The sequence below is a fragment of the Stigmatopora nigra genome, chromosome 21 (genome assembly GCF_051989575.1).
Source record: "Stigmatopora nigra isolate UIUO_SnigA chromosome 21, RoL_Snig_1.1, whole genome shotgun sequence".
NCBI lineage: Eukaryota > Metazoa > Chordata > Actinopteri > Syngnathiformes > Syngnathidae > Stigmatopora > Stigmatopora nigra.
The window spans coordinates 2,839,875-2,857,500 of record NC_135528.1 but is presented as its reverse complement, the minus strand read 5'-3'; the positions used below and the strand labels follow the sequence as shown (position 1 = coordinate 2,857,500).

Sequence of the window (17,626 nt, the reverse complement as noted above, 5' to 3'; positions counted from 1 at the left end):
TTAAAATCCCTTAGATTATTGAAACGGGGGATAGCTATTACAAGAGCAAACATTTGAGCCAATGTACTTAGTTGAATCAGACAAACTTTTTGTTGTTGTTGTTTTAATTGGAGCCAATATCTGAGTTGTAGTTGTCTCATATAAGTAGTTTCTCGCTAGGTGTGGAACGATACATCAAATTAAGTGTTCCCCCGGAAGGTTCTTATACGGGAAAATGATATGCAAACTGCTTATGTGAAAAAACCTAAGATTTAATCAATTTATAACTCATGTAAATGGACAACATAAAGAATAGCTTCTAAGGAAAATGCATAAATTTTCATCTTTCTCCTTGGAAATGAAGCGTGTAGAAGTGTGTAACCCTTCCACTTGAAATATTGTATCTTCACATTTTTCCCACATGGGAGCACTCTTGCACAAAATGAGTTTTATGACTGTTGTTTCCAGAGACCATAATTTATCAAGTCAGCCCCAATAAGACCTCTCCAACTCTGTTAGCCACGCCCAACTGGCCCAAAGGAATGAGGCCTGGATCCACCGTTTCCTGGATTGTGTCTGTGCCAAGCCAGTGCCAGGCGGGGGTCCACTTTGTCAACGTCAGCCAACCCAAATGTAACGACAGACACACGGCCATTAAGGTGAAGATGCTGGACTCTGAAGAGGAACTTCTGAGTCGCCGGGAGGATGAGAAAATGGACGACAAGCTACTGGTGCCTCGCAATTTCTATCTCAACATGTCCAACTGCATACCAGAAGATGGACATTTCGGAGCAGTTACCCAAATAGTTTTGGAGCAGAAGAACAGTAAGAAAATCATCATTTAAGCCCAATTTGATCTTAAAAATAAACCAAAATGACTTATACATTTTTATTCACTGTCACAGATCTTTTGGCCATCCTTCTCGGGATAGCAGGAGCACTTCTTCTTCTACTTATCATCTTGGCGGTAATCTGCTTCTATGTAAAGTAAGTATCTCCCTGTATAACTTTACAATGCATATTTTATATTTATATAATTGTATATAACCACATATTGTGAAAGATATTTTTATTGTTCTGTTGCCGCTTCTTCGCCGTTGCTCTTAACCGTATTTTTCGGACTATAAGGCGCAGCGGACTATGTCGTAATAGCCAAAGAATGCATAATTATTGGGAGAAATGTATACATCACAATAATCAAAAACTCAAAAACTTGTTTTAATGACTTATTTTCAGTCTTTAATTAACAACTAAAATGAGAGAAATTCAAAATAGTTTTATTTTTTTAGTATTTTGTCCATTCAAAAACACCCAAAACAAAGAAAACCGACTATTCTTGTTATTCTTAAATTGAAAAAAATATATATCATATTTATATAGTATAAATACTATATAAATATTATTACAAAAAGATATTGTGGGCCAAATTCGGCCCACATGGCATGAGCTTAAAACCTTAATTTTTTCCCCTGGATAGATGACCTTGCCATGATATAAATCATAAATGTGGAATTCTGATTGGCTGAAATGAAAGTGAAACCGCCAATTACTCACAACTGCAAAAAATAGAAAATAAATGAATACTATTCTATATTAAATTCAGGTCAGGTAAATATTTAAGCCTGTAGAGAAGGCTTAGAAGACCACTGCTGTCCCACCATAATGATGTAATATTTGCACCATTACAAAAATCTCAATGGGTTTTTTTTGGTCTTTTTTTCTAACAGGAAAAAGAAAAAAGAGCACAAGGATAAAGAGACCTCCATCTACATGGGCAAAGGGAATATTTTCCGGTCTGGCGAGAGACAATTTGGCAAATCACGATCTAACAACGAATCCCACGTGTACGCCTCTATAGATGAAACTATGATGTATGGTCACCTTTTAGGTGATTCCAGCTATGCCGACAGCATGCAAGACCATTTTAAAGGAATACAATTGGACTCTTATCATACATTTACCGGGCCTTCAGAGCTGCCCGTCATCAACGAACCAGAGCCAGAACCCGAGGTGGATCATTTCAATACGTTCTTAGATCCGTCGGAGTCGTTTATCCCGCCTCGTCCACGTACGCCAATTGATAGGCAGGATAGCTTGGGATTTCAAGATCGCAGAATGGTCGACAATGAACTTTACACCTTCAAAAACATGGGAGAGGTGAACACTTTTCGACTGTCGGCGGCCGAAATGGAACCAGAACCGCCTCCGTTGGACGAGTTCTTGTGAAAATGATGAGAAATAGAAATTCCGGTGCCTCAGTCTCACTCAGGGAATCTGAGTTGATACTTTTTTAAACTTGAGATTTTCAAAAGCCTCCACGACAGGAGCTATGAACTACGTTTTGGACCCTTCATTTTGTATATTTTTTTTATCTCTGCTCATGAGGTTTGGTTTTTGGAGCAGGGAAAATGTTTCAGGTTTCGTTTTTTCTTTTACTGTTGTTCTATTGCAAATGCTTTTTTTAATAATAAATTTTAGGTGATAACCAGCCTGACTTTTCGTGATTAAAGCAAGAACTAGTACCGTATTTTCACGACTATAAGGGGAACTTAAAAGTCTTAAATTTTCTCCAAAATAGAAAGTGCGCCTTATAATACAGTGCGCCTTATATATGGAAAAAACAGAAAACCAAAAACGAAAAACCACCACTGTCGGATATTAAAAAAACATAAACGCCTGAACTGAAACAATACTGTTAAATATGCAGATGCCATCTTAGTTTACAAAATCTTCCATCATATAGCTCCTCCCCCACTGCAAGATTTTATACAAAAAAAATCCAAAACCTCAACAATGGCTGGCTCTAGAGGTGACTGTGCTTCATACCAGGAAGTCAATAGCAATTAGCGTATTTTCACGACTATAAGGCGCACTTAAAAGTCTTACATTTTCTCCAAAATAGACAGTGCGCCTTATAATACAGCGCCTTATATATGGAAAAAAATGGCATTCATTGAGGGTGCGCCTTATAATGCGGTGCGCCTTATAGTCGTGAAAATACCGTAGTTTTTTTAAAGTTTTTTTTAACAATTTCTGCTGCAGTAACTATTGCAATCCAGGTTTATTATTAACAGTTTTTATAATTATGAAAACTTACAGCCATTTCAGGTTAGCACAGTGGCTTTGTGGTTAGGACAACTTCACCAATGTGAAGTCTCTGGTTTGAATTCTTGCGTGTTTGTGTGGATTTTTGAATGTCTGCATGGGTACCAAAACAAGCAGGTTAAAAATCCTTTTCGTCATGAGTAATCAAATACAGAATTGATGTGCTTTTACAGTTTATTTAGGTTCAGAGGATACATCAGAATAGACATTGGCCAAACTGAAAACATCTGTATTTAAAAAGATGTTGAGAAAACAAGTATATTATTCAGGCTCAATGTGAGCCTTGTCAGTTTAAAAAAGAGCAGCATAAAACCGTTTTAACAAGCACCTTTTTAAAATTGTTAGCATTTCTTATGACTTTTCCAACAATCTGGACATTTCATTCGGTAGACCTGCCACCTTTAACATGAAACAATAATAAAATTGCCTCATTACATATGTAATGACTTTATTGCTATTGGTATTTTTTTAAAGAAATAATTATAATTCTTCTATTTTGATTAAAACAAAGACTAAAATTTTCAGAATATATACACCAACATTCAATTCAAAAGGAGCCTAATTGCTAAACCAGGTGTTTTTTTTTTTAAAAATAAAATAAAACGGTAAAGTGGCATTGCAGCAGAAGTACACACAAAGCAGCCATTTGCAATTATTTGCTATAAACGTGATCACACAACATTGAATTGGCAAACCGAGGCCTTCTCATCACGGCAATTTTCATCCAACCATTTCCCTTGGCCGACCCCAGAGAGCACGGCGCAGTTCTGGGAGGGACCCCCGTCTGGTTGCCGGTTGTCCCAGTTCTTAAACTGGATGCTACCGCCAGTCTGGTCGGCCCAAGTGTTCTCGGTCACCATGTCGTTGATGCCTAGCCACACTTGCTCGTCCCTCCCCACACTTAGACGGAGGTAGTCTCTCAGCAGGTCGTTCTCGTCGGCGGATGTCGGGACCCCCAGGACGCCGCCAAGGGCGTTGCAGTCCTCGCTGGCCGTGTGGTACGACTTCTTTGTCGGATCGGCCAAGAAGCATTTGCTGTTGAACTTTGTGCCTTTTAAGCACACTGGAGGGATACAATGAATAAATGAATGGCACTGAAATACAAGTTTAAAACAGTAACCAGGTCTGAAGTAAGGATCTCCGATCCAATACAATTTATCTCAAGATATATTTTGTCCATACCGAACCAATGCCCATATTTTTCAGACTAGTAAAAACAATGTAAAATATAATGAAGCCAGTATATGACTATTCACTGTTTGTATTAAAGTCAAGAAATGCTTGGTTCCCATATTACATAATGATCTGTTACTCACTAGTTACTAGTTTCTAAAGAGGTGTAGGTTAGGTTAGAACTTTATTTCATCCCGTATTCGGGAAATTTCTTGGTTGCAGTAGCAAGACAGACACAAGACACTGTAGAGTCCAGGGGTGTCAAACTCATTTTTTTTGGGCCATTATGTCTTCCAGCTTTGTGGAGTACATGAGAAAGTTACATTATGAACATTATATAGTATTAATATCTTTATTTGGGTTCCGTTTCTGGTAAGAAGTTAATAGTAGGCTTTTGTAAAAATGACTTTTCAATAAGATATGTTTTTTATTATCAGAAATTATACTGTGCATTCATACATGGTTCTTTTAACCCCTCACTTTAACACCCAAAATTATAATTATAATACTTCTGTAACAATTATTATTAATTTTTTACCTCTCTGCAAGGCCTGTTCTTCCTTCAGACGGTTGAGATCCTGCACAATGTCATTAATTTGTTTCTGGAGTCCCTCAATTGCAGCATTACTGTCTAATTCCACCACCACACACAAAAAAAGCACATTAGATCATATTAAATATTCTTGTAATCTGTGAAACATGCAGAATACATTGTATAGTACTATAGTATACCTTTTCTTGCAGGCTTCTTTTTTGGTGGAGTCTGCTGAAGAGAGCAGTTGACCAGCATTAGGACGAATATCAGCATGCAAGCACCTTTGCACTCCATGGTTTTCCCTTTTTGGACTAAGGTGGGCCGACGTGGACCCCGGCTTTTTATTTTCATCTCTAAACCCTCCCTTTTTCGCTCATGTGTGCGTGCATGTGAAAAATCGTGAGATGGTGTAATCATTCCTCAGTACTGATGACATAACCATGTGTGTTTTTATAGTATATTTGAAAAAAAAGTTCATTGTGTATTAAATAACTTGCAGTATTTTTTTTTTCCTGCAACAGCGCCAAATATTTTGATGAGCATTGGTGTTTTGAAATTTGATTGTTATTGATAATTTAGTTGGGGTATTAATTGGTTGGAAAATGTGAAATGTCTCGTTTGTATGCCAAATTCTATTTAAAAGTTGAAAAATCTGCAGATTGGTTTCCAACTTTGCAACCTGGGAAGAAAGAGTTTGTTTTGGAGATGTGTGCTGTCAAATTTTGGAGCATCTGACAGACGTCTGGAAGTTTTTTTTTTTACCCATCTGGTCTCGGTTTTCTCAATTCCACAGCCACGTGGCAGAAAAGATTCGAGAATTTTCCCCAACTGTGTTACGTAAATACTGTTATTGAATTTTGTCAACAAAAAATCTGAAGAAAGGAGCCTTTCTTTTCTGCAACTGGTCATAAATTGTTTTTTTTAATGGAAAATCGGAAATAACTCACAAAGACAGACATTATTCATAGTATTAATACTAATGTATTGATCATTAATTATTTTTTGCTAGTTAAATTTGAAATAATTGGGCTGCATTTGTTTACATTGAATGGTTTTATGATGCAAAACTATTTTATACATTTAAGCTTTATTTTATAAGTGGAAATTGTTAAAACACAATTTGGTGAAAAACACAAACAATAAAAGGAAAAACTAGGGATTTTTTTCCCATGTCACACACAAAGCTCGATTTCTCTTTTTTATTTTTAATAAAAAATGATACAAATGAATATATACATAGTACATTACTGTACAAAACAATCATATTTTTAACCAAGAAATCCCACTTTCTGTCTCTTTGTGCCTAAATTCTCTTCTTCCTGCAGTAGCTTCATTAGAGGTCCATGGAGGGCTTTTCCAACACGTTTACCTGCCTGGAGAATCAAAACCACATTCTAATCATGCAATGTCACACATTTTCTCTTCATATTCACTTATTATAAGTATTAATAACTCACTTCTGTCATTTCAAAAATGCTCTCAGGGTCCAAGCTACCTCCCCCTATTTTCCTTGAGCAGGTGACCATTCCTGTTTGTGTGACTGAGATGATCAAGCTGGCCACAGAACACGCCTTTTCCTGAAGGGTGGCATCTACCACATGCCTGTGGCCCACCTAACTCCCAAATATAAAAATAAAACAATTTTTGAAACTTATTTGACGTGTGTGTCCAGAAAAAAGTGAGCTTGCCTTGCAAAGTGTCACAATACAGGGAACATTCTCTACGTTGAGCCTCATACAGTCATAGGGATCATCTGAAAGCTCGATTTCCTTCCCTCCTTCTTCATCGGCTGATATGTGTACTTTGGGGATTCTGTCAGATAAAGCACTTGATTAAGTTCTCAATAATTATAACATTAACTAATAACTAAAAATACACGGGTGAGCCAAAACATGACTAATATCTCAATGATTTACGTCAAGGGTGTCAGGGTCGAGTTGGTTCGAGGGCCACTTTAATGTCAATTTGATTTCAAGTGGGACAGACTATTTTAGATATAATATTTAGATTTTTTTTAAATGGATTAAATGAACTAGATTAAAGACCCTGAATATTCAGTTTTTATAGATCTAAAACAATGTTAATTTTAGCTTTTTTTAAAATATATTTTTAGATTTTATACAGTGATTTTTGAACTAAAAACACATAAAAATTGATTAAAAAATGACAATTATTGATTTAAAAAGGGGGAAAATCAGGAAATTTAATATACATCTATACTCTTCATTTGAATTTGATCCTAAAACAAAAAGTCAGGACTCATGATTTACTTTCTCGGGCCGCACAAAATGATGCGACGGGCCAGATTTGGCCCCCGGTCCGCCACTTTGACACCTGTGATTTACGTTATATAGTTGGTGGTTGTGTGAGGACCATGGAACAAATGAGATAATTTACATATAAAGTACTGCTCTACTTACAAAATTTTCAAGTTGCAAAAAAAGTTCTGGAAGCAATTAATTTCCTAAGTATAGAAACGACTGTACAAGTAGGATATGAAAAATCTGTTGATAGTTTTGTACGTACTTTGTACTGAAGAGAGCGGCTTTGATTGCAATAGAAATGGCATCATACAGGTTTCCATCACATTGAAGGAGCTGTGGAACATATATTGGGGAATATTAGTGTTCATATTTGTAACCTGCCAAAGCAGAAATGTGTACTTCTGTGATGGTAATAAACATTACGTAAAGCCAGCGAATAAGAAGAAGGCTCAGAGAAAGGTTGGAGTTATTTGATGATTCATTCAAGTTGGTATCAAAAAACAAATTCCCTCACCAGCACATCCACATAAAGCACCCAGCAGTGCTCTCCTTCACTGATACACAACATCTTCCTGTCCAAGCTGCGCTTATTGTTGAAAACTTTGTAGAGTGTGTTGCTTAGCTCCGTCCCAAGCTCCTCGCCTCCACGTCCCTCAAACTCGGGGGTTGCATTGGCTGAACTATGGAGCACCAATATAAAACAATATAACCATTATTGTTGTAAGGGCAAATAATAACATTGGTGAATGACATTCAGCATTTATTTCTATAAGAAAAATCTATGTGAATGTTTGAGGTAATATAACATTGGCACACAGAAACTCACCAATCAACAAAGAATTCTAAATAGCCTTCATTTGGAGTCATTGGCTTTGGTTTCCCAATTTCAGCCTTAATTCCCACGAGGACTGCTGTGTGGCCCTGCAAAAAAAATGAACATTGAACGTGTATCTTCCATGCAATATTTGAAGTAGACATGCAGAAATATTGTGGGCCTATTGAAAAAGATGAAAACAGACATATAGACAATATTACAAGAGAAACTTTAGCAGATCCGTCTGTATTGGACACCACGTCAGTCTCAATCTCCATGTGTCTGTAGTCTTCACAACCTCTTCCATCCACTCGCAGATCATCCTGATTAATGTAACATGATCAAGTTTAGATTCAAAATTTCAATAAATAATAATTGTATTGTAAATACTTACCCGTATGCCATGTAATATATACACTTTTTCAGCTTCACTAACTTCTACCGTTGCCATTGTGGAATGGTGCGTCGCGTTAATATGACGCAATTAAAGCGAGACACGTGTATGGACACTCACTTTGGGAACCAAGACCTTCCGGAGTATGATTAAACAACAACAAAAACTTTCATAAAACTATGTTAGGATGATAAATACATTCACTGGTAGCGAGTCATTTTTCACGAATAATTGAAACTGTCAAGTGGTATTTGTGCTTATTTTGTTCTTCAAATTCATGTACTGAAACGATTGAATTGAGATGACGACAAATAAAAATAAACATATAAATGAGGAAACGAAAATATAATACCATACAAAAACTCCAAAGATTATTTTATTATTATAATTTGAGAGTACAGAATCCCTTTTGGTACATCCACATGACTCCATCGGTATCACATACTTCCTGGTTGGCCCTTATTGTCCCGAGAACACTAGAGGATTCCGGTCTCGTTAGGGAAGTACTGAGATAGATCAGACGTAATAGTGCCGTTCCCGGCCTTTATTAACTTATTAATAAGTGAATTAACATAACGCCGAAAACTGCAAGTGAAAGTGTGGCCGCAGCTGTGCGGACAGCAACCGCTGCCCACCGCCCGGTGACGTTAGCTGGGTCTCCGCTAACACATTGGATCGGCGAAAGAGAGGCTTTTTACTTAAACTGACTTAAATTCCAAACAGTATAAACAACTCAAGGACAATTTCGTCGCAGTGCCAAGAAAGTGAGGTAAGATCAAAATGTTACGTGGATGTTTTAATGGTATGAATATGCAGTCTGCTGAATTTATCTGCGTTTTTCTCCCGGAGCTTATTTATTTCAAAGTGTTAAGTATACCGCCCTCCTTGGCGTTAATGGTTTATTAGCCTACGATTATTGATTTATAACTCCTTGAAATGTGAATTAAGGATATTCTTTTATCAATCAATGAGTCAAGTCAAGCAAAAGGTTTTTCAAAAACAGTCCAATTTAAGGACGAATTAGGAATGAAAAAAGTAGGGCTGGTCGATCTGGGGAGAAGATAAACAAAACATCCTGTCCACTATCTGGATTTTTATTGAGATTTTGAATTTTTTGTGTGTGTGGGAATTATCTCATCTCATTTTCTGAATATTTTCATCCTCATTAGGGCCGCGTGGGGTGCTGGAGCCCTTCCCAGCTGGCTTCGGGCCAAAGACGGGTGGCCAGCCAATCGCAGGGCACAAGGAGATAGACAACCATTCACACTCACTCTTACCTAGGGATAATTTAGATTGTCCAATCAGCCTACCATGCATGTCTTTGGAATGTGGGTGGAAACCGGAGTACCCGGAGAAAACCCATCAGGCCCGGGGAGTACATGCAAACTCCACACAGGTGGACCGACCTGGATTTGAACCCAGTTCCAACCACTGTGAGGCCGATGCGCTAACAACTCATCCACCATGCCGACCAGACAATATTAATATGTATATACTATATTTTCACGACTATAAGGCGCACTTAAAAGTCCCACATTTTTTCCCAAATATACAGGGCGCCTTATAATCCAGTGTGCTAAATACATGCAAAAAAAATTAAAATGTGTCATTCATTGAGGGTGCGCCTTAGAGTCGTGAAAATACGATATTTGATTTGTTTCAAAGTTAAATAACACGACGTGCTGTTAAAATACTAACTAGGATAACAATATATTTGGAGTTAATATTTCACTATTTGCTCGTTAATGTACATTTTGTGTTTTGTGTATTAAGTTTTATATTTTATTTTTATTCAGAATTTTCATTGTGCCATCTTAAAATGTCTTTTGAAACCAGATTTTGAGCCTTTAGTGAACTGAAGTAATCCCATTACAAAGTCTAATGTAGAGATGTCCCATTCAATGTGGTTTGTTCCTCAATTTTGTCACAAAGAGTGCTAATTCTTGCTCTTTTTTTGTGAATTTACCTTTTAAGGATGTGGTTAAAACCTCGGTCAGTATAGAATGAAGAGCCCGGCTCGCAGCAGGGACATCGAGCGTCAGGCTGGCTACTTGAGGCCTGAACACTGCGCTCCTCCCCCGCCTCGCGTTACCTCCGACACCATGTGGTTCATCCGTGACGGCTGCGGAATTGTGTGCGCCGTCATCACGTGGTTTCTGGTCTTATACGCGGAGTTCGTGGTGATGTTCGTGATGCTGTGGCCTGCTAAGAACCTGGCCTATAGCCTCTTCAATGGTGTGATCTTCAATACCTTGGCCTTTCTTGCCCTCGCTTCCCATGCCAGGGCCATGTGCACTGACCCAGTGAGTTGATAATTGCATTTTGCATTTCTCAACAATTCTATTCTTAACAAAAAGTATAATTACCTGTTTTTTTCTATGACCAGGGAGCCGTGCCTAAAGGAAATGCCACCAAAGAATTTATTGAAAGCCTGCAACTGAAACCAGGGCAGGTGGTCTACAAGTGTCCTAAATGCTGTAGCATCAAACCTGATAGAGCTCACCACTGCAGGTACTGGGGAGCTTGCATGGGGTCATAAAAGATAAATTACAACTCTAACTGATATAATGTATTTACTTACGTATAAGACGCACCCTTAAAATTGCCTTAAAATCATCGAATTTTACAATTTCTCGCGTATAAGCCGCCCAGTGATTCACAATTTCCACCTCCATATTCATGGTTTTAATAGAGTACAAATGTGTTGCTTTGAAGGGAAAATCTTCACACGTGGTATTTCTGAGATACTGTATGAATGAAAAACACATAAGGGTCAATATCATAAGGAATTAATTCATGCAGTAATGGTTGATTTATTACTGCAAAACAGAAAATAACCAACAAATAGTAAATGTTACTTTACTGACATCTACTGGTAAAAAAAGATTATAGCAAGTCTTGTGCACATACAGTCGTACCCTTGATTCAGTCATCCTCAACATTCTCATAAACTCTGTTACTGGCAAAAAAATAACAGTTTTATATTTTTTCCCAAGTTTTCATTGCAATCAATTATAGTCACTATTTTACTTTATTAGGGGGATTTTCTTTTCATAACTCTATACTAAAAATGAAAATGTATTATCCGTTCTCTTGTAACAGTTTGGCTATATCCAATATCATGTTGGTCAGGCTGTTAAATGATTTATTGTGTTAAATGTTTAATTTTTGAAAGCTTGTCTTGAGAGGTCACATTTCTCAACCTTTCCAGTGTGTGCAAACGCTGCATCAAAAAGATGGACCACCATTGTCCTTGGGTCAACAACTGTGTTGGGGAAAACAATCAGAAGTACTTTGTGCTCTTCACGGTAAGTCTCTTGAAATCTTGTTATTCATGCAATAGTTTATACAAGCAAATATGATAATTTATCCAAACTTATAAGATTCACATAGTTGCATATGTGCTCTGTTACACCCTTCAAGTTAGTTTTACTTACTAATTAAATAATAAATTCATAACAAGTAGTATTCAAAGATACATTCCCTTTTGTACAATAAAAATAATAACAGTTTGCCTCTGCATAGTTGAAACCGATGACAGAATACACGGTATGGGATTCCTTCCGGCAGATGAAATATTACTTTAAAGAATCAGTAATTTTTCCACTCTTTCAGCACTTTTTTTCTCTTTCCCAACTGGGTAATTTGACATAGTCACTGAATTTAGCTCAACTTGGCAAAGGGTAAACTATTCTCATCAAAGAGAAAATTATTTCTGTAGAAAGCCACTCCCTCTAAGGTTATTTAAAAACAACAACAACGACAATTACACATTTCAAACAACCACTTAGCTTTAAGGTCACTGTAAATTAACCCAAACAAGCAAATGAAAAATTACTATTAATTTAGATGGGCTAATGAGTACTTTTGATGTCGTGGTGTTATGAGCCTTGAAAAATGTGAACACAATATAATTCACATTTATCCCCCATTTTCCATTTTGAAACATTTTTGAAAAAGCTCCTGTTATCCAGTAGGGCAATGCTAAAGAGCCACAAGCGGCTCCAGAACCTTTGGTTTGCAACCCTCGTGCTAAGGTTATAATGGGACTTTAAGATTTACAGTACACACACTCAAATTGTTTTACCAGCATGTGTCTTATGTCTTAATTTTAATTCTGACATGCTTTGAAAATTTGGACGATTAACCTGATCATGTTTTTGTTTTAATTTTTAGCTGTACATTGCGTTAATCTCATTCCACGCACTGACCATGGTGGGATTTCATTTTGTATTCTGCTTGGAAGAAGATTGGACAAGTAAGTAACTACTTCATTTCCAAATTCTTAAATGGAAATTTCAACTTGAAGTGGAGTCGGTGGGCAACATTTCACAAAATATAATCCATTCTCAAAGTTTAGTATAAATATTGTTACATATTGTTATTGCATAACACAATCACAGTGTACAATTGTAGTTTTGTGGTTCTTATATTTTCTGATGCCAATTTTGTTTCTTTTATCAAGAGTGCAGTGCCTTATCTGCACCAGCAACTGTCATCCTCCTCATCCTCCTGTGCTTCGAGGGACTTCTGTTTTTAATTTTCACCGCAGTTATGTTCGGGACACAGGTGCACTCCATTTGCACCGATGAGACGGTAAGCACCCCCTTGTGAATTTTTGCAAAAAACACTTAACTAAAAATATGATTTATGCAGTGTAGTGTAAAACTCACTTTAGGTCTTTAGTATGTTTCTATTGCATTTTAATAATGCTCTTTAAAATTGAAGTTTTTTTTATTAGATTACCGTATTTTCACGACTATAAGGCGCATTGCATTACAAGTCGCATTTATCAGTGTCAGTACAGATTTTGTTGTTTTCCAGCCCTATTCTATTTCAAACTTGACTGTAGAAGCTAAATATCGTATTTTCCATATATAAGGCGCACCCTCAATGAATGGCATATTTTATTTTCTTCCATATATAAGGCGCATTGGATTATAAGGCGCCCTGTCTATTTTGGAGAAAATTTAAGGCTTTTAAGTGCGCGTTATAGTCGTGAAAATACGGTACTATCCATCATCCAAACACTTATTTTTTTTCCTCGCAGGGTATTGAGCAGCTGAAAAAGGAGGAAAGAAAATGGCTCAAAAAATCTAAATGGATGAATTTGAAGGTTGTATTTGGTCACCCGTTTTCTGTGGCCTGGCTTAATCCCTTAGCGACACCCGATCATGGCAAGGCAGACGTATACCAGTACATAGTGTGACCGTAAAACTGTTCAACACTCCAATAATGGATGTCAAATAAACCCAATTTATTAAACTTCACTATATTGCGTTGCTCTTGCTACGGATTTCCACAAATGTGGGGCAGGGCCACGGAAAAAGTAATACAAATACTGCTCAATTTAAGTGACTATGCGAAGCAGCGGGTCATATTTGTGATCATTACCGTTGTCACAATGTGCACTATGAATCCAGACACATTGTCTTCCTGTACAGTTTTGTTCTTTGCAGTAATTTCAAATGAATGGTGGTGGTATTGCCTTAGGGATATTGGAAAGAACCATCAAGTATATGTGGATGCCATTTTTGTATTGTCTTAATCTGTGAAATGATGGACCATTGATTTACACATTTTATCTGGGGAATATCGTTTAGGAATTTCTAATCTGGAAAAAGTGAAATCTCGTATTTCCTCATCTGGTGGTCAGGGTGACGTTTACTCGCTTTTTTGGGGGAGGCAAACTATACAGTATATATTTTTATTTTGAATACTTTTCTATTGGTAATTCCAAAGGTAGTACTTTTACAGCATGTTGTATGGGTTTGTTGTGATTCATTTTTCATAATCTTTATATTTAGTGTATTTTAATGTCATATTTGTTTTAGCATTCAAATAATGGGATGCTTTTTTAGACATAGTCACTAAGTTCAGCTCAACTTGGCAAAGGGTAAACTATTCTCTTCAAAGAGAAACTTAATTATGTATAAAGCCACTCCCTCTAAGGTTATTTAAAAAAAAAAAGAAACAATGATAATTACATGTGCATTTCAAACAACTACTTAGCTTTGCCTTAAGGTCACTTCAAATTAACCCAAACAGACAAATGTAAAATTACTATTAATTTACATGGGCTAATGATGTCGATAATTGGTGTCGTAGTGTTATGAGCCTTAAAAAAAGTGAACACTATATAATTCTCGATATAAATCTTGACTGTGAATAGTAAAAATTAATCTATAATCAAAAATTGTCAATTTATGAGATTCCACTATTCCCACATCATAACAGTATACTGATACAGGCTTTAAAAGATGTAATTTCTAACCATTTTTAAGTTATTACATGACACTAAATAATCCACTTCAAAAATATTTCTTTACATCTGGAATTGTTTTCAAGAGGGGCCACTATTTGAGGAAATATGCACCCCCGCATATAAGCCGCACCCTTAAAATTGCCTTAAAATCATTGAATTTTACAATTTCTCGCGTATAAGCCGTCGCCTGATTCACAATTTTCACCTTCATATTCATGGTGTTAATAATGTGTACAAATGTGTTATTTTGAAGGGAAAATTTTAGGAATAATAATCGCACGTGGTATTTCTGGGATACTATATGAATCAAAAGCACATTTTTAGGGTAAATATAAGGAATTCAATTCATCCAGTAATGGTTGTTTTTTTTTACCGCAAAACAGAAAATAACCAACAAATTGTACATTCTAATTTACCGACATCAGCTGGTAAAAAAAATTATAGCAAGTTCAAGTTTTATTTGCATATAAGCCGTACCCTTGATTAAGTCATCATTTTTTCCCGATGAAAATACGGCTTATAAGCGAGAAAATACAGTAAGTACTCAAATGCGTTGTTTACGTAACCTGTAAGTCATTTGTTGTAGAAATGTGCAACTTCTACATAAGTAGGAAAGTATGAAAAATAAATGCAGTAATTAGTTAGAGGAAAGTGGAAAAAAATATGCTGATTAGTTCTTTTGTTGCAGATCAGTAATGTTAAACGCACAGTTCAGTTAATTCACTATAATGAGAAATCAAAGCTGTAGAATACAATCCTCCTTTACTAATCAAACCAATTGTAAATCTGGTGCTTCTGTCGTAATCACCGGCCTTAAAGCATAGAAATTTTGACAAGTTCGGACTGAATAGGATGAGAATTGACAGACTGAAAGTCTTATTGAGACTATTCGATGAATCAATCACTCTTATAAGTGGACTTAGTAGAAGCCTTGATTTAAGTTTGCATGTTGTTTTCTGTTTCAACAAAAGAAATGTAAAATGTGTTCAAACGCAATATCTTTATAATTGTTTCTTTTATTATTATTTTGTATATTATGGAGTTTGCTAACCAGCATACAGAAATAACTCCAGCTGTTTCATTATGGTTTCTATGGAATATATTTTAGTACATTATGTCGGAACTGCTTTTATATTTGAATGACGGACAGAGGAAAATAAAGTTATGTTAAGACTGTCATGTCAGTTTTCCACTTGTGAAATACTTTAATATTATTTATTCCAGTCATATGAAACATTTATTTTGCAAACTTGTGATGTCACAGTACACAGATGAGTTAAACGATTCATCAAATAAGATGTTTATTTTGTTTTATGATATTTTTTTAATACATAATGACTGAGTCAGAGTTGCATGAACATGTTAAAAAAAGTAATAATTGTCAGTGCAGCGGTCACAAGAGTAAATTTTAGAAGCAGCCTATTAAATCTAATGAGAGCTTTTTATGACACACATTTGCTCATGTCCTTAAAATACTTAAGAGAATTCATTAGATAGAATGGCACAATTTAATGAGAACTGCTTTTACAAGGATAATCACTGTCTTTAAAAGGAATAACACATTTAATTGATAATTAGGTGTAAATTTTGCAGTCATCTTATAATTTAAATTCATTTAGGTATTGTTGAAATCTGCTTAGTATTGCATTAGTCAAATCAAAATGTCAAACTTATTTTTTTCAATTTACTTCACACTAATTTGAAAGAATTATTTTTTAATGTAAAATATGATTGAGCTTGAAGACTATGTAAGTGAAGAAATGTACACATTTCTAATTAACCGCTATGTAAATGTATATTAGTGAACACTTAATTTCCTAAAAGTATTAATTAAATGAGAGCAGATTGACACGAGTACTTCTTCTGATCCCATCAAATATTTTGTATTGCTTGTCTGTACACAAATGTAAACAAAAATTACACTACTTGAGAACTACCGTATTTTCCGGACTATAAGTCGCACTATTTTTCATAGATTGGCTCAGCTTGTTTTTCTGTGTTTTATAGTGTATAACTTATACACCAATATTACAATATATATATTTTTTTCCTTCTTTTAATTGTGCATTTTTGGGCCAGTGCAACTTGTACTCGAATGCAACATTTTTTCCCTTTTATTTGTGCATCTTTTGGCTAGTGTGACTTATACTCATGCTATTTGCAGCTCGAAAAATACAGTAATCTGCCTGGCAACAGTCGGAAGGGCATTCATCTTGATGTATTTGTGCGTTTTTTATTATAGCTACCGTTTTGCGTACCTATTCACAAAGATGTCACGTGCTTTAGTGTGAATTGTGGACATGATAGAAAGATGCGTATATTTAGTAAAAGTCCAACACCAAACATGCGTCATAATGTTGTTCTTAATACCACATTGGAAAAATGTCAATCATTTCCAGCTACATTATATTATTACTTGTGAAAAGAGCTCAGTTCTCTGGCAAAAACGTATCGCCTGAAGTATAGGCAGATGTTTACAGTGAGTGTCAGTGGTCGTTGCTGTACAAAATCAACATTAATTGTGATGTGACAATGTTGGTGAGCCAAAATTGATAAGAAACACGTTCATAAATGTTTTGTTGACTGGCAAACCTTGGCAAAACCTGAGGAAATCATATTGCCAAGAAATTAATCTAGGACGTTGTTGTTCAAACATTTTGGCAGATGAAAAAAACTTTGGACTAAAGTCACTCAATCTGTCTCCTTCCATTTTCTTGTCTTCTAGTTTCAATAACCTCAGACTTGGCCGTTTTTCAAATTAATTAATTTTTGGTGTTATTTTCAGAATTAATTATTTTTTTGAAACCTGTTTTTCAAATTAATAAATATTCTGGGGGTTTTCATAATGTTTTTTTCTTCCTTGTTTTTCAAAATAATTAAAAAAAAACAACCTGAGAAAAATAATTAATTTGAAAAACTAGGGAAAAAATTCTAAAAATAACCCCTGAAAACTATTAATAATTTGAAAACAGGGGTTTAAAAAAATAATTAATTAAAAAAACAACCCCAAAAAACACATTAATTTAAAAAAACAGCCAGGGCTTTTTTGAAAAAATTGCAATAAGCTTATGTATATATACTAAAGAACGTAATTCAC

General features: G+C 35.7%; 4 protein-coding genes across 4 annotated transcripts in view; 2 read left to right on the top strand and 2 right to left on the bottom strand.

Moving 5' to 3' along the window:
* The window catches only part of cdcp1b (CUB domain containing protein 1b), a 10,915-nt gene extending 8,448 nt beyond the window's left edge, over positions 1-2,467 (top strand). Inside the window, exons 11-13 of the mRNA XM_077744010.1 lie at positions 448-804; positions 885-966; positions 1,707-2,467. Coding sequence (XP_077600136.1) covers positions 448-804; positions 885-966; positions 1,707-2,205 — 938 coding nt within the window. The 3' untranslated portion in view covers positions 2,206-2,467. The remainder of the gene's footprint in view (positions 1-447; positions 805-884; positions 967-1,706) is intronic.
* Positions 2,468-3,240: 773 nt separating this feature from the next.
* clec3bb (C-type lectin domain family 3, member Bb) lies at positions 3,241-5,123 on the bottom strand. Its single transcript, XM_077743710.1, has 3 exons — positions 4,990-5,123; positions 4,796-4,888; positions 3,241-4,147 (listed from the first exon to the last, which is right to left on the bottom strand). The coding sequence occupies exons 1-3, from the start codon at positions 5,084-5,086 to the stop codon at positions 3,756-3,758; spliced, it is 582 nt and encodes a 193-aa protein (XP_077599836.1). The 5' UTR covers positions 5,087-5,123; the 3' UTR covers positions 3,241-3,755.
* An 854-nt stretch (positions 5,124-5,977) lies between these two features.
* exosc7 (exosome component 7) lies at positions 5,978-8,400 on the bottom strand. The gene is made up of 8 exons (XM_077743677.1): positions 8,265-8,400; positions 8,092-8,193; positions 7,883-7,977; positions 7,571-7,736; positions 7,319-7,389; positions 6,481-6,604; positions 6,250-6,405; positions 5,978-6,165 (listed from the first exon to the last, which is right to left on the bottom strand). The coding sequence occupies exons 1-8, from the start codon at positions 8,319-8,321 to the stop codon at positions 6,061-6,063; spliced, it is 876 nt and encodes a 291-aa protein (XP_077599803.1). The 5' UTR covers positions 8,322-8,400; the 3' UTR covers positions 5,978-6,060.
* Positions 8,401-8,696: 296 nt separating this feature from the next.
* Positions 8,697-15,708, top strand: zdhhc3b (zDHHC palmitoyltransferase 3b). The gene is made up of 7 exons (XM_077743651.1): positions 8,697-9,033; positions 10,239-10,567; positions 10,651-10,775; positions 11,476-11,572; positions 12,441-12,522; positions 12,730-12,860; positions 13,315-15,708. Exons 2-7 carry the CDS (start codon positions 10,268-10,270, stop codon positions 13,471-13,473), a joined length of 894 nt encoding a protein of 297 aa, XP_077599777.1. The 5' UTR covers positions 8,697-9,033; positions 10,239-10,267; the 3' UTR covers positions 13,474-15,708.
* The last annotated feature ends 1,918 nt before the right edge of the window (positions 15,709-17,626 follow it).

Bases quoted from the DNA above. Each gene is read 5' to 3' on its own strand.
- clec3bb (XM_077743710.1), bottom strand. From the start codon at position 5,086: ATGGAGTGCAAAGGTGCTTGCATGCTGATATTCGTCCTAATGCTGGTC. The intron at 4,889-4,989 runs GTATACTATAGT...TGGTGGAATTAG, and splicing joins AAAGAAGCCTGCAAGAAAAG to ACAGTAATGCTGCAATTGAG. The intron at 4,148-4,795 runs GTAAAAAATTAA...GTATCCCTCCAG, and splicing joins AGAACAGGCCTTGCAGAGAG to TGTGCTTAAAAGGCACAAAG.
- exosc7 (XM_077743677.1), bottom strand. From the start codon at position 8,321: ATGGCAACGGTAGAAGTTAGTGAAGCTGAAAAAGTGTATATATTACAT. The intron at 7,978-8,091 runs GTAATATTGTCT...TTTTTTTTGCAG, and splicing joins GATCTGCTAAAGTTTCTCTT to GGCCACACAGCAGTCCTCGT. The intron at 7,737-7,882 runs GTGAGTTTCTGT...GGTGCTCCATAG, and splicing joins TTAGAATTCTTTGTTGATTG to TTCAGCCAATGCAACCCCCG.
- zdhhc3b (XM_077743651.1), top strand. From the start codon at position 10,268: ATGAAGAGCCCGGCTCGCAGCAGGGACATCGAGCGTCAGGCTGGCTAC. The intron at 10,776-11,475 runs GTACTGGGGAGC...CAACCTTTCCAG, and splicing joins GATAGAGCTCACCACTGCAG to TGTGTGCAAACGCTGCATCA. The intron at 12,523-12,729 runs GTAAGTAACTAC...TCTTTTATCAAG, and splicing joins CTTGGAAGAAGATTGGACAA to AGTGCAGTGCCTTATCTGCA.